This window comes from Aquarana catesbeiana, linkage group LG07 (assembly GCF_042186555.1).
Source record: "Aquarana catesbeiana isolate 2022-GZ linkage group LG07, ASM4218655v1, whole genome shotgun sequence".
NCBI lineage: Eukaryota > Metazoa > Chordata > Amphibia > Anura > Ranidae > Aquarana > Aquarana catesbeiana.
In genome coordinates, this window is record NC_133330.1 from 19,974,575 (window position 1) to 19,989,781 (window position 15,207).

The following is a 15,207-nucleotide window of genomic DNA, read 5'->3' on the forward strand; positions in this document are numbered from 1 at the left end:
AGACCCCAGCACCTTCCGCCTGCTCTCCGCAGACCCCAGCACCTTCCGCCTGCTCTCCGCAGACCCCAGCACCTTCCGCCTGCTCTCCGCAGACCCCAGCACCTTCCGCCTGCTCTCCGCAGACCCCAGCACCTTCCGCCTGCTCTCCGCAGACCCCAGCACCTTCCGCCTGCTCTCCGCAGACCCCAGCACCTTCCGCCTGCTCTCCGCAGACCCCAGCACCTTCCGCCTGCTCTCCGCAGACCCCAGCACCTTCCGCCTGCTCTCCGCAGACCCCAGCACCTTCCGCCTGCTCTCCGCAGACCCCAGCACCTTCCGCCTGCTCTCCGCAGACCCCAGCACCTTCCGCCTGCTCTCCGCAGACCCCAGCACCTTCCGCCTGCTCTCCGCAGATCCCAGCACCTTCCGCCTGCTCTCCGCAGATCCTAGAACCTTCCAACTGCTCTCTGCGGACCCTAAAACCTTCCGCCTGCTCTCCGCAGATCCTAGAACCTTCAATCTGCTCTCCGCAGACCCCAGCACCTTCCGCCCGCTCTCCGCAGACCCCAGCACCTTCCGCCTGCTCTCCGCAGACCCCAGCACCTTCCGCCTGCTCTCCGCAGACCCCAGCACCTTCCGCCTGCTCTCCGCAGATCCTAGAACCTTCCAACTGCTCTCTGCGGACCCTAAAACCTTCCGCCTGCTCTCCGCAGATCCTAGAACCTTCAATCTGCTCTCCGCAGACCCCAGCACCTTCCGCCCGCTCTCCGCAGACCCCAGCACCTTCCGCCTGCTCTCCGCAGACCCCAGCACCTTCCGCCTGCTCTCCGCAGACCCCAGCACCTTCCGCCCGCTCTCCGCAGACCCCAGCACCTTCCGCCCGCTCTCCGCAGACCCCAGCACCTTCCGCCCGCTCTCCGCAGACCCCAGCACCTTCCGCCCGCTCTCCGCAGACCCCAGCACCTTCCGCCCGCTCTCCGCAGACCCCAGCACCTTCCGCCTGCTCTCCGCAGACCCCAACACCTTCCGCCTGCTCTCCGCAGACCCCAACACAAATGCCCTCTGCAGACCCCAGCACCTTCCATCTGCTCTCTGCAGACCCTAGAACCTTCCTTCTGCTCTCCGCTGACCTCAGCACCTTCCGTTTGGTCTTTGCAGACACTTGCAGCCTTCTTTCTCTTCTTACTGCTGAACCAAGCCCAACACTAAAACTTCCTATTACAAGTATTACTTGCATGTTAGTGTATGGTGTGAGGGCATGAGCTCTAAACAACCAGTATTGATGGAGCTCATGCAAGAGTCTTTATATCCTTGTTATTGTTGTGCAGCCCAACTTACAAAAGGTTTTATTTACCGTTTAATTTAGCAGTGTTTTACTTTGTCTGAACCTAAAGATTTAAAAGGCAGCCATGCTTTCTTTACAACAGTATCGAATAATCAAACCCACTAAATGAAATGCAAAGAACCATATAGCTCCTTTTTTTTTTTTTTTCACTGCAATGCACACTCAGGAGCCAGAAGAGAGCATGCAGCGTTACGTCAGCCAACAAAAGTCAGGCTTCAAAATATCTCAGGTCTGACATTCAGGCAAAGTAAATGTCACTACATATAGGGGTCAAAAATAATATATGTATGCCCACACAGTTCTAATACTTGAAGGCTGAATATTCTAATTGTTGCTACACAAGGAAAACAGACATTTCAGTTCTTACTCACTGCGCCAAAGTATGGAGCTTGATGAACCACCCCGGTGCCTTCTTCTGATTTTACATAATTGTCAAAGACAATAATGAATGCCCCACTGTCCGCGGCCTGAAAACACCAAATTACATCATCAGATTCATTACAAGAGATCTCATAGCATATAAAAGGAATACAGTGCCTTGAAAAAGTATTCATACCCCTTGACATTTTCCACATTTTGTCATGTTACAACTAAAGACGTAAATGTATTTTATTGGGATTCTATGTGATAGACCAACACAAAGTGGCTCATAATTGTGAAGTGGAGGGAAAATGATAAATGGCTTTCAATATTTTTTTACAAGTAAATATGTGAAAAGTGTGGGGTACATTTGTATTCAGCCCCCTTTACTCTGATACCCCTAACTAAAATCTAGTGGAACCAACTGTCTTCAGAAGTCACCTAATTAGTAAATAGAGTCCACCTGTGTGTAATTTATTCTCAGTACAAATACAGCTGTTCTGTGAAGTCCTCAGAGGTTTTTTAGAGAACCTTAGTGAACAAACAGCATCATGAAGGCCAAGGAACACACCAGACAGGTCAGGGATAAAGTTGTGGAGAAGTATAAAGCAGGGTTAGGTTATAAAAAAATCTCCCAAGCTTTGAACATCTCACGGAGCTCTGTTCAATCCATCATCGGAAAATGGAAAGAGTATGGCACAACTGCAAACCTACCAAGACATGGCCGTCCACCTAAACTGACCGGCCGGGCAAGGAGAGCATTCATCAGAGAAGAGCCAAGAGGTCCATGGTAACTCTGGAGGAGCTGCAGAGATCCACAGCTCAGTTGGGGGAATCTGTCCACAGGACAACTATTATGCCGCGTACACATGATCGGAATTCCCGACAGAAAAAGTCCGATGGGAGCTTTTGGTCAGATATTCCGACCGTATTTATGCCTCATCGGACTTTTTTCTGTCGGTATTTCCGACAGACTTAGATAGAGAACATGTTCTAAATCTTTCCATCGGAAATGCCGACGGAGGTTATCCTATTGGCAAGTCCGACCGTGTGTACAGGGCATTAGTTGTGCTCTCCACAAATCTGCCCTTTATGGAAGAGTGGCAAAAATAAAGACATTGGTGAAAGAAAACCATAAGAAGTCCCGTTTGCAGTTTGTGAGAAGCCATGTGGAGGACACAGCAAACATGTGGAAGAAGGTGCTCTGGTCAGATGAGACCAAAATGGAACTTTTTTTGGCCTAAAAGCAAAACGCTATGTGTGGTGGAAAAGTAACACTGCACATCACCCTGAACACACCATCCCCACTGTGAAACATGGTGGTGGCAGCATCATGTTGTGGGGATGCTTTTCTTCAGCAGGGACAGGGAAGCTGGTCAGAGATGATGGGAAATGGATGGAGCCAAATACAGGACAATCTTAGAAGAAAACCTGTAAAGCCACGTACACACGAGCGGAATGTCCGACAGAAAAAGTCAGACGGAAGCTTTTCATTGTCTATTCCGATCGTGTGTAGACCTCATCTGACTTTTTTTTTTTTTTCGAAAATTCTGATGGACCTAGAAATGGAACATGTTCTAAATATTTCCGACGGAACCATTTCCTATCGGGAAAACCGCTCGTCTGTATTCTGTTCCGACGGACCAAAAACGACGCATGCTCTGAAGCAAGTACGAGACGGAAGCTATTGGCTACTGGCTATTGAACTTCCTTTTTCTAGTCCTGTCGTACGTGCTGTACATCACCGCGTTCTGGACGGTCGGACTTTGGTGTGACCGTCTGTATGCAAGACGGCTTGAGCGGAATTCCGTCGGAGAAACCTTCTAAGTTTTTTCCGACGGCAAAACCGGTCGCGTGTACGCCGCATTAGTCTGCGAAAGACTTGAGACTGGGGCGGAGGTTCACCTTCCAGCAGGACAACGACCCTAAACATACAGCCAGAGCTACAATGGAATGGTTTAGATCAAAGCATATTCATGTGTTAGAATGTTCCAGTCACAGTCCAGACCTAAATCCAATTGAGAATCTGTGGCAAGACTTGAAAATTGCTGTTCACAGACGCTCTCCATCCAATCTGACAGAAGAATGGGCAAAAATGTCCCTCTCTAGAGGTGCAAAGCTGGTAGAGACATCCCCAAAAAGACTTGCAGCTGTAATTGCAGCGAAAGGCGGTTTTACAAAGTAATGACTCCGGGGGGCGCCATACAAATGTACCCCACACTTTTCACATAATTGTAAAAAAAAAAAAAAAATTGAAAACCATTTATCATTTTCCTTCCACTTCACAATTATGTGCCACTTTGTGTTGGTCTATCACATAAAATCCCAATAAAATACATTTATGTTTTTGGTTGTAACATGACAAAATGTGGAAAATTTCAAGGGGTATGAATACTTTTTCAAAGCACTTTACACCTCACATATGTCCCAGCATTAATCTATACATATCTATAAACACACACATATATATATATATATATATATATATATATATATATATATATATATATATATATATATATATATATATATATAAAAAACGTTACAGTCACACATGTACAGTATATTCTCACATACAGAAGGATCTGGCTATGCAGTCCGTACCATCACACTCCCACCAATAACTATTCATACCTTGGAGAAATAGTCAAACAGGGGTTTATATTTCTTTCCTTTCAGATTGATGCCGGGAAACCTAAAAGGAAGAGAGATTCATTATCACACAATAACCATCATAGCTAAATCCTGGTCCATGACTACATCTTGTATAATGGTGTACAGCTAAATCCTTGTCCCTTGCTCAACCTTGTATATTGGTATACAGTAGAGATGGGCGAACGGTTCGGCCCGAGCATAACTTTGAGCCAAACTTTGGTTGTTCGGACGTTCGGCAAACAACGAACATTATGCGGTGTTCGTGGCAAATTTGAAAGCTGCGGAACCCCATTAAAGTCTATGGGACGCCAACATGAAAAACCAAAAGTGCTCATTTTAAAGGCTTATATGCTAGTGATTTTGCCATAAAAAGTGTTTGGGGACCCGGGTCCTGCCCCAGGGGACATTTATCAATGCAAAAAAAAAAGTTTTAAAAACGGCCAGTGATTTTAATAATGCTTAAAGTGAAACAATAAAAATGAAAAATCAAGTTAGACTTACCGGTAACTTGTTTTCCAGGAGTCTTTCAGGACAGCACCTTGAGAGCGTGGCTCCACCCACTTGACAGGAAACACACCTCCACCAAACTTTAAAAGGAGGCTCCTTCCCACTTATCATCAGTAGTAGTAGAGAACCTCCGGCCCAAGCTGGAACACATAATCAGAATATGGTTAGTCACAGCATAGTAATTTAATACAATAAGGGCGGGTTGCTGCTGTCCTGAAAGACTCCTGGAAAACAAGTTACCGGTAAGTCTAACTTGATTTTTCCCTTAACGTCTTTCAGGACAGCACCTTGAGAGGATAACAGAGACTTACCCACTTAGGGAGGGACCACAGCCTGCAAGACCTTTCTGCCAAAGGCCTGTTCACTGGCTGACAGAAGATCCAGCCTGTAATGACGGACAAACGTAAGGTAACTTGACCACGTAGCCGCCCTACAAATCTGATCTGGGGTGGCACCAGCCATTTCTGCCCATGTAGTGGCCTGAGCCCTGGTAGAATGCGCTTTAATTCCCAGCGGGGGAGAGAGCCCCGACTGAGAGTATGCTGCTAGAATAGCTGATTTAAGCCATCTAGCTATAGACCCCTTAGAAGCTTGTTGGCCCTTCTTTTTACCCGAAAAAAGTATAAATAGAGAATCCGAATATCTAAAGTTACTTGTTACCTCCAGATACTGTAATAAAGTCCTTCTTACATCCAAATTGTGGAATTTGCCTTCTTTTTCCCCCGAAGGGTTAGAGCAAAAGGTTGGCAGGATGATCTCCTGCGACCTATTGTGTGCTGACGCTACCTTTGGCAAAAAACCCAGATCGGTTTTAAGTACAATCCTATCTGTGTAGATAGTTAAAAAGGGTCTCTTAACAGATAGGGCGTGCAGCTCACCAATTCTCCTTGCTGACGTTATTGCAACTAAGAACAAGGTCTTAAGAGTAAGATTCCTTAGAGAGATTCTTTGTAGTGGTTCAAAAGGTTCCTTTGTAAGGGCTTGCAGGACCACTGATAGATCCCAATTGGGAAAGTGCTTAGCCGGAGCTGGTCTAGATCTGGTAAGTGCCTTGAAAAATCTTATAACCAAGGGCTCAGAAGAGATTGGTCTTTCTAGAAATACTCCCAAAGCAGCTACTTGAACTTTAAGGGTGCTGACTGACAATCCCTTGTCTGCCCCCTCTTGAAGAAATTCCAAAATTGACACTAAATTTTTTACTTTTCTCTTAGTCAAATGACAAAAAGAGTTGAAGACCTTCCAATATTTAGCATAGATTTTTCTGGTCACTATTTTCCTACTGGAAAGTAAGGTAGTTACCAAGGGTTGTGACAGACCTTTGTTTCTTAACAACTGCTCCTCAGAAACCAGGCCGTGAGGCTTAGACCGGCCACTCCCGGATGCTGTATTGGACCCTGTAGGAGCAGGTCCTGCCGGAGAGGCAGCCGCCAAAATGGTTTGACTGCCATCTGTAGAATGGTGGAAAACCATGCCCTCTTTGGCCAAAATGGAGTAATTAGGATTACTGCCACCTTCTCCCTCTGTATCTTCCTTAACACCAACGGGATAAGTTGGAAAGGAGGAAATGCGTAACCCAGATGGAAGTTCCAGGGCTGGATTAATGCATCTGTCCCCTGGGCCTTGTCGTTTCTGTGAATAGAGAAAAATACTGGGAGTTGTGTATTTTCCTGTGACGCAAATAGGTCTATTTGCGGTTGACCCCAGGCCCTGGTAATCATTGCAAAGATTTCCGGATTCAGGCTCCATTCTGACTCCTGAATCCGCCTTCTGCTTAGATAATCTGCCACTACATTTAAGGTGCCTTTGAGGTGGACTGCTGATAAGGACCGAACATGCTTTTCTGCCCAAACCAGGATCTTTGAAGCTAGCAACCGAAGTGTTTTGCTTCTTGTACCCCCCTGTTTGTTTAGGTAGGCTATGGTAGTGGCATTGTCTGAGAGGACCCGGACATGAGAACCTTGAAGGATAGGAGAGAAGGCATCTAAAGCTAAGGCGACTGCCTTTAGTTCCCTCCAATTTGAGGACCTCTTTGCCTCTGTCCGAGACCACATTCCTTGCGCGAAGTCTTGGTCTAAGTGAGCTCCCCAACCCCATACACTGGCATCTGTCGTTACCACTTTTTCTATTGGAAATGACCAGAGCAGGCCTTCTGACATATTCTCCTGTCTTCTCCACCACCAAAGTGATCTCTTGACTTTGGTGGGTATCTTTATCTTTGCTTCCAGAGATTCTGACCTGTGATTCCATATTCTCAGGAGAAAGCTCTGGAGAGGCCTGAAATGTAACCTTGCCCATTGAATGGCTGGTATGGTTGCGGTTAGGGTTCCTAGGCATGACATCACTTGTCGGACTGATAATTGCTGGCTTGCCTGCAAGGACGCTACCACCTTCAGGACTTTCCCCTTCTTCTCTTCTGGGAGAAAAATCTTTTGTTCCCTTGAACAGATCTGAAACCCCAGGAATAGTATTTTCTGGGCTGGAACGAAATTTGACTTCTGCATATTTATGATCCAACCCAGGGTTTCTAGATGACCTCGGGTCTTTCCGAGGTTGTCTAGCAGTCTTTCCCTGGAGGGGGCAAAAAGGAGTAGGTCGTCCAAGTACGGAATTACCGCAATCCCCTGCATGCGAAGAGGTGCAAGCGCTTCTGCCATTATTTTTGTGAATATTCGTGGGGCAGAAGACAGGCCAAAGGGGAGGGCCCTGAATTGCAAGTGCAGAACCTCTTTTCCCAAATTTATCGCCAATCTTAGGAATCTTTGGGACTGCGGGGCTATAGGGATATGCAGATAGGCATCTCGAAGGTCTATTGATGCCATAAAGCATTCCCTCGTCAATAGATTCTTGACCGTGAAGATGGAGTCCATACGAAACCTTTTGTATTGGACTGATCTGTTCAGCGGTTTCAGGTTTAGGATTAACCGAAAATCTCCGGATGGTTTCTTTATCAGGAATATACGGGAATAAAACCCCCGATAAAGCTCCCCCTGTGGGACGTAAGTCATAACCCCCTGATCTATCAGATCCTTTAATAGGCTCTTCATTGCCAGGGATTTTGTTACATCTCTTGGAAGATTTGTCACCAAGTACCTTTCTAGGGGGAGATCTGAAAATTCTATATTGTAACCCTGGGCTAGCATATTCAGAATGTACTGGTTTTCTGTTATGCTTGCCCAATAGGGGAGAAAGTCTTGTAGTCTTCCCCCTACCTGTAACCGACTGTCATTGCGTCTTGCTGGCTGACGCAGGAGGATGGAAAAGGACATTTCCTCTGCCCTTACCCCTCTGCCCTGACCAGCTTTTCTTTTTCTCTTGAGACTTGTTCTGTTCCCGAGCCCTTTGAGGACGAAAAAAAACGTTTGACTGGTTTCTTCTTTTTGACAGGAAAAGATTTCTTTTTATCTGCAGTCCTGTCCAGAACTGAATCCAAATCAGGGCCGAACAGTAAGTCTCCTAGAAAAGGGACCCCGCATAATTTGTTTTTAGATGCTGTGTCCCCTTGCCAAGTCTTTAGCCATAAAGCCCGTCTAACCGAATTAGCAAGGGCTGCTGCCTTAGCTGTCATCCTGATAGGCTACGGCTGCTGAGAGGGTAGAAAAGGAGTCAAGGATTTCTTGCTTAGGGGAATCTGCTATTATATGAGCTTTAAGCTGATTTACCCAATACTCCAAGTTCCTGGAGATGCAAGTAGTTGCCATTGCTGGCTTAAGGTTGCCCATAATGGATTGCCAAGTCCGCTTGAGCTGTTGATCCATTTTTTTATCCATGGGGTCTTTTAAGATCCCCATGTCCTCAAATGCTAGATCAGTAGATCTTGACACTTGAGAAAAGGCTGCATCAAGTTTTGGAACCTTATTCCAAAGAGCTGCTGGGTCTTCATCAAAAGGGAACCTTCTCTTATGAGCCCTAGAGAAAAATGGTTTCCTATCAGGGTCAGCCCATTCTTTTCTGATTGTTTCAGAAATCACTGCATGGACTGGAAAGGTACGGGACTTAGACTCACTAAGCCCTGCATACATCTTGTCATGTAAAGACATCTCCTTATGCTCTTCCTCAAGGCCTAGAGTAGCATAAATAGCCTTTAAAAGGCCATCCACCTGATCCAAAGACAATTTATACTTGGAAGACATATTTTCCAGCTCATCACTATCCTCATTCGATTCATTAGAATGGGATGGGAAAGCCCTTCCCGGTTCAGAGGACCCATTTCCGCCTCTACTGCCGGGACTAACAGTGAGCCTTGAGAGGACTGTGAGGTAGTGGGCTGACTTGCAGATGGATAGGTGAGTGAGGATCTGAAGGATTGAATGGTAGCATCCAATTCCTTTTTGGCAGATGTGATTAGATCACTGCATGCGGAAGTGGTTTCTTCCCTCACCAAGGAGTCAATACATGCTTGACATAAAGCCTTTTTCCAGCCTTCATTTAACTTAATTTTGCATGAAGGACATTTCTTTCTAATCCCAGGGTCAGTGCTCTTGGCCTGCCATGATAAGGGAAAAAAGAGAGAGAAAAAAGACAAACCATCTTTTAGAGTCAGCCTGATTACTCAAGGTTGCTCACCACAGGTGCACAGTGAGAAAAGCTCAGACTCATGTGCCCTGACAGGCCCCTCCGCCACCAGGGGGAAAAAATACCCTCAAACTTCACTAACATTTAGAGAGAAGAGGGCTAGAGAGAGACCCCACAGTAAAGCTGAGCAGAAACTACAGTCTGCTCCTTACCTGGGCCTTGCTGGTGCCTGTGCCTGTTCCACTCGCTGCGGTTCCTGAATCCATGCTGAGGCAGCAGCGTGATGCCTGTGGCGAAAACGCCGGTTCCGGACTCCAATAGCACCTGTGCGCCGGACCGGAACCAGCAATAAATAAGCACCAGACCAATTCCTCCCTCCTCCCCCTGCGCTTCCGGCGGAAATGACGCCTGGCCCCTGCTCCATGGATGCCGCCCCACTTCCGGATACCTCACATCCGGCGGATGCAGTCCTCTGACTGCCCTTCCCAAGATGGCGGCGGCGTCAGGGAAAAAACATGTGCAGGCAAGAAAAAACAAACAGAAATGCCTGACATGCCTGACGCCTCTGCCTGGGAGCAGCAATACCCGGAGCACTCCTGGCTCTCCCCCGAGCACTAACGAGGGAGAAGGAGCCCATCCACCCGGCACCCGTAAGCCTGTGGAAAATGGGAGGAATCGGCTCTCCTGAGGTAGGTAAAAATAGTGGAGTAGGGAGCCTGTTCTCTCAGGACAGAACCTTGAGAGCTCCAAACTCCCACATGTGTTCCCGCCGGAGGAAACACATAAACTGATGATAAGTGGGAAGGAGCCTCCTTTTAAAAGTTTGGTGGAGGTGTGTTTCCTGTCAAGTGGGTGGAGCCACGCTCTCAAGGTGCTGTCCTGAAAGACGTTAAGGGAAATATTCCTTTAAATATCGTGCCTGGGGTCTGTCTATAGTATGCCTATAAAGTGGCGCAGTTTTCCCGTGTTTAGAACAATACCACAGCAAATTTACATTTCTAAAAGGAAAAAAAGTCATTTAAAACTGATCGCGCTTGTAATGAATTGTTGGATAGAGGCAATATAGATAAAACTCATTGAAAAAAAACGGCATGGGTCCCCCCCCCCAGTCCATTACCAGGGTCTGGTATAAATATTATGGGAAACCCCGAACCAAAATGTTTTTTAAAAATTGCAAAATCCATACCAGCCCTTCAAGTCGCTTATCTGAGCACCCAAGCTGGCAGGCAGCAGTAAAATAGGCTCCTCCTGAACTGTACCAGGCCACATGCCCTCAACATGGGGAGGGTTCTTTGGCGTTGCCCCCCCAAAGCATCTTGTCCCCAATGTTGATGGGGACAAGGGCCTCATCCCCACAACCCTTGCCTGGTGGTTGTGGGGTCAGTGGGCAGGGGGCTTATCGGAATCTGGAAGCCCCCTCCCATGGAGGCGGAGTTGTTGTGGATTTTTTTTTTCCTTTCTTTTTTTGGTCTGTCGGGCAGCGTGAGATGGATCTACATCGCGGGACATTTTTATTTTTTAATAAAGGACTTGTCCCAAATTGTCTCCTGTCTTTTTTACTATTTTTGACACTTTTTTTTTGTGAAATGGTAGGGGTACAATGTACCTGTTACCAATTCACATGGGGGGGCCCGGGACCTGGGGGTCCCCTTGTTAAAGGGGGCTTCCAGATTCTGATAAGCCCCCTGTCCGCAGACCCCCACAACCACCGGGCAAGGGTTGTGGGGATGAGGCCCTTCCCCCCATCAACATGGGGACAAGATGCTTTGGGGGGGGCTACTCCAAAGCACCCTCCCCATGTTGAGGGCATGTGGCCTGGTACAGTTCAGGACAGGAGTATTTTGAAGACAACGTTTTTATTTATTAAAAGCAATAAGGCGTACTCACATTTCTTTAGAAGATAAAAGCAAAACACCACGAGGGCCGAACCCGTATGTTGCCATCACTTCCGGTGCCTGTCCGTCCCAACGCGCTCGTGGTGTTTTGCTTTTAACTTATAAAGAAATGTGATTACGACTTATTGCTTTTAACGAATAAAAACGTTGTCTTCAAAATACTACACTATCAGGAATCCTCCACTTTCTTCTTCCTCCACATTACATATACATCCATTGCGCCATTATACTGAGAGGATGTTATCAAGAAGCAAGAATTGTGAACACCATTGATCTTCACTATTACATACACATGCGGTTGCCTCAACTGTAAGGTAAGAGGCCATCTTCAATAAACTGTGTTGCACAGAAGGAGCAATCATCTTTTGCACATTGCGTTTGTTGCACAGAAGGGAGAAATCACTTCTGTACTTTGCATATTTTTGCACAACTTTCTGCACTTTAAGGACAAGTCACTTTATATGTTATATTTGCACTCAGTTGGAGAGTGTACACAACACTTTAACCTTGTCTCCATTTATAAGACTGTGCTTATTTGGGAATTCTTTCACGTCTACTACTACCGTTAGCATTTACTGTATGCTTCACTGTTTTGGATATTCTTTAACATATATTGCACAGGTAGTTTTAGTTTGATTATAGCCTTATTCTTTAACAGCGCAGTACCATCCATTTTATTTATTTTATATGTTGCGGGTATGGACTGACCTTTTTTCAGTGCTTGTAGTAGCGCGGCAATATATATATATATATATATATATATATATATATATATATCTCTCTCTCATTTAAATCCTGGTCCCGGACTCTGCTTTGTATATTGGTGTAAAGGTAAGTCCTAGTCCCTAACTCCGCCTTGTATAGTGGTGTAAAGATAATTCCTAGTCCCTAACTCCGCCTTGTATAGTGGTGTAAAGGTAAATCCTGGTCCCCAACTCCGCCTTGTATAGTGGTGTAAAGGTAAATCCTGGTCCCCAACTCCGCCTTGTATAGTGGTGTAAAGGTAAATCCTGGTCCCTAACTCTGCCTTGTATAGTGGTATAAAAGGTAAAGCCTAGTCCCCAACTCCGCCTTGTATAGTGGTGTAAAGGTAAATCCTGGTCCCTAACTTTGCCTTGTATAGTGGTGTAAAGGTAAATCCTGGTCCCTAACTCTGCCTTGTATAGTGGTATAAAAGGTAAAGCCTAGTCCCCAACTCCGCCTTGTATAGTGGTGTAAAGGTAAATCCTGGTCCCCAACTCCGCCTTGTATAGTGGTGTAAAGGTAAATCCTGGTCCCCAACTCCGCCTTGTATAGTGGTGTAAAGGTAAATCCTGGTCCCTAACTCTGCCTTGTATAGTGGTATAAAAGGTAAAGCCTAGTCCCCAACTCCGCCTTGTATAGTGGTGTAAAGGTAAATCCTGGTCCCTAACTTTGCCTTGTATAGTGGTGTAAAGGTAAATCCTGGTCCCTAACTCTGCCTTGTATAGTGGTATAAAAGGTAAAGCCTAGTCCCCAACTCCGCCTTGTATAGTGGTGTAAAGGTAAATCCTGGTCCCTAACTTTGCCTTGTATAGTGGTGTAAAGGTAAATCCTAGTCCCTAACTCCGCCTTGTATAGTGGTGTAAAGGTAAATCCTAGTCCCTAACTCCGCCTTGTATAGTGGTGTAAAGGTAAATCCTAGTCCCTAACTCCGCCTTGTATAGTGGTGTAAAGGTAAATCCTAGTCCCTAACTCCGCCTTGTATAGTGGTGTAAAGGTAAAACCTAGTCCCTAACTCCACCTTTTATAGTGGTGTAAAGGTAAATCCTAGTCCCTAACTCCGCCTTGTAAAGTGGTGTAAAAGGTAAATCCTGGTCCCTGTCTCCTCCTTTATATACATAAATTTTGGAGCTCACACTGAGAGGAGTGGTGGGATTTTCCATACCTTTCGAGAACTTCATACTCATCTTCAGCCTTGTACAGCGCAGATAGTCTGGCTTCCATCAGTATATAGACATTTCCATTGGATTTATCTGCAAACAGTAATAGAAGAGTTCATCTCTTCTCTGGGGTGAAGGAGGCTTCCATGAACCCAGACAAAATATTTCGGACCCCACTCACCTCTCAGCTTTATGTAGATCAGTTCTGGATTGACGCACAGTGCCAAGTTGCTGGGTAGAGTCCACGGTGTGGTTGTCCAAGCTACCAGCGACACCTTGGGCTCATCCAGTAAGGGGAAGGTGACAATGACAGAGGGATCCTGGACATCCTGAGTTATAAACACAAAGAGGACTCTTCAGTTATCTGAACACGTGCGGCCCATTGCACAGAGTGCCAACATCAGGAGATGTACCTTGTAGTTCTGGTGCGATTCGAAGTTGGATAGTGGTGTGTTACAGGCGGTGGAGAATGGCATTACTTTCACCCCGCGGTACACCAATCCCTTTTCATACAGCTGCTTGAAGACCCACCTGATAATAATAAGAGAATGGTGGTGCTCAGCAGAGGAATACACCAAAGGCTTACACAAAATTGCAGGCGGTCCGGGCAGTTGGTACAAAATTTTATGGAGGAAATTTCATTGTCAGTGGAAACAAGTTACTAAAATGTATTCATTTTTTGATCAAAATTTTATTTAGGTTTAAACACAGTTCTCATAAAACAAAACCAATACAACCATGCACCCCTTCCATTCCCACCCCACACCCACAGAGCAAAGGTGTCGAGTCAGGCATCAGCCAAGTACTGTCCAGCTCTGCTGTGTAGATTACCCAAGCTGCCCAACTTATTTCATAATTTCCCCAAATTTCAGGAATTAGGACCAATTTCCAAGCTGCCTGCTCCTGATAGCAAATCCGAGAGAGATAGAGAGGGCGAGGGCGCAGAACGAGAGAGAGGGCGAGGGAACGAGAGAGAGAGAGGGCGAGGGAACGAGAGAGAGAGAGGGCGAGGGAACGAGAGAGAGAGAGGGCGAGGGAACGAGAGAGAGAGAGGGCGAGGGAACAAAAGAGAGGGAACAAAAGAGAGGGAACAGGGAGCGGGGAACAGGGAGCGGGGGAACGGGAGCGGGGAACAGGGAGCGGGGAACAGGGAGCGGGGAACAGGGAGCGGGGAACAGGGAGCGCGAGAGGGGGAGAGAGAGCGCGAGAGGGGGAGAGAGCGCGAGAGGGGAGAGAGAGCGCGAGAGGGGGAGAGAGAGCGCGAGAGGGGGAGGGAGAGGAGCGCGAGAGGGGGAGGGAGAGGGAGCGCGAGAGGGGGAGGGAGAGGGAGCGCGAGAGGGGGAGGAGAGGAGCGCGAGAGGGGGAGGGAGAGGAGCGCGAGAGGGGGAGGGAGAGGGAGCGCGAGAGGGGGAGCGGAGAGGGAGCGCGAGAGGGGGAGCGGAGAGGGAGCGCGAGAGGGGGAGGGAGAGGGAGCGCGAGAGGGGGAGGGAGAGGGAGCGCGAGAGGGGGAGGGAGAGGGAGCGCGAGAGGGGGAGGGAGAGGGAGCGCGAGAGGGAGCGCGAGAGGGAGCGCGAGAGGGAGCGAGAGGGACGCGAGAGGGGGAGGGGAGAGGAGCGCGAGAGGGGGAGAGGGAGCGAGAGGGGAGAGGGAGGCGAGAGGGGGAGAGGGAGCGCGGAGAGGGGAGGGAGAGGGAGCGGAGAGGGGAGGGGAGCGAGAGGGGGAGAGGGAGCGCGAGAGGGGGAGAGAGAGGGAGCGCGAGAGGGGGAGAGAGAGGGAGCGCGAGAGGGGGAGAGAGAGGGAGCGCGAGAGGGGTGAGAGAGCCGGGAGCGCGAGAGGGGGACGAGAGAGGGAGCGCGAGAGGGGGAGAGAGAGGGAGCGCGAGAGGGGGGAGAGAGAGGGAGCGCGATGAGGGGGAGAGAGAGGGAGCGCGGGAGAGGGGGAGGGAGAGGGAGCGCGAGAGGGGGAGAGAGAGGGAGCGCGAGAGGGGGAGGGAGAGGGAGCGCGAGAGGGGGAGGGAGAGGGAGCGCGAGAGGGAGCGCGAGAGGGAGCGGGG

The 15,207-nt window shown here is 48.0% G+C and overlaps 1 protein-coding gene across 1 annotated transcript in view; it reads right to left on the reverse strand.

Annotated features, from left to right (window-relative positions):
• Nucleotides 1-15,207, reverse strand: part of IARS1 (isoleucyl-tRNA synthetase 1) — a gene marked incomplete in the record, with an annotated part of 86,536 nt that overhangs the window by 58,492 nt on the left and 12,837 nt on the right. Inside the window, 5 exon segments of the mRNA XM_073591725.1 lie at nucleotides 1,696-1,791; nucleotides 4,319-4,379; nucleotides 13,160-13,247; nucleotides 13,336-13,483; nucleotides 13,568-13,685. Of these exon segments, the coding sequence (XP_073447826.1) occupies nucleotides 1,696-1,791; nucleotides 4,319-4,379; nucleotides 13,160-13,247; nucleotides 13,336-13,483; nucleotides 13,568-13,685 (511 nt within the window).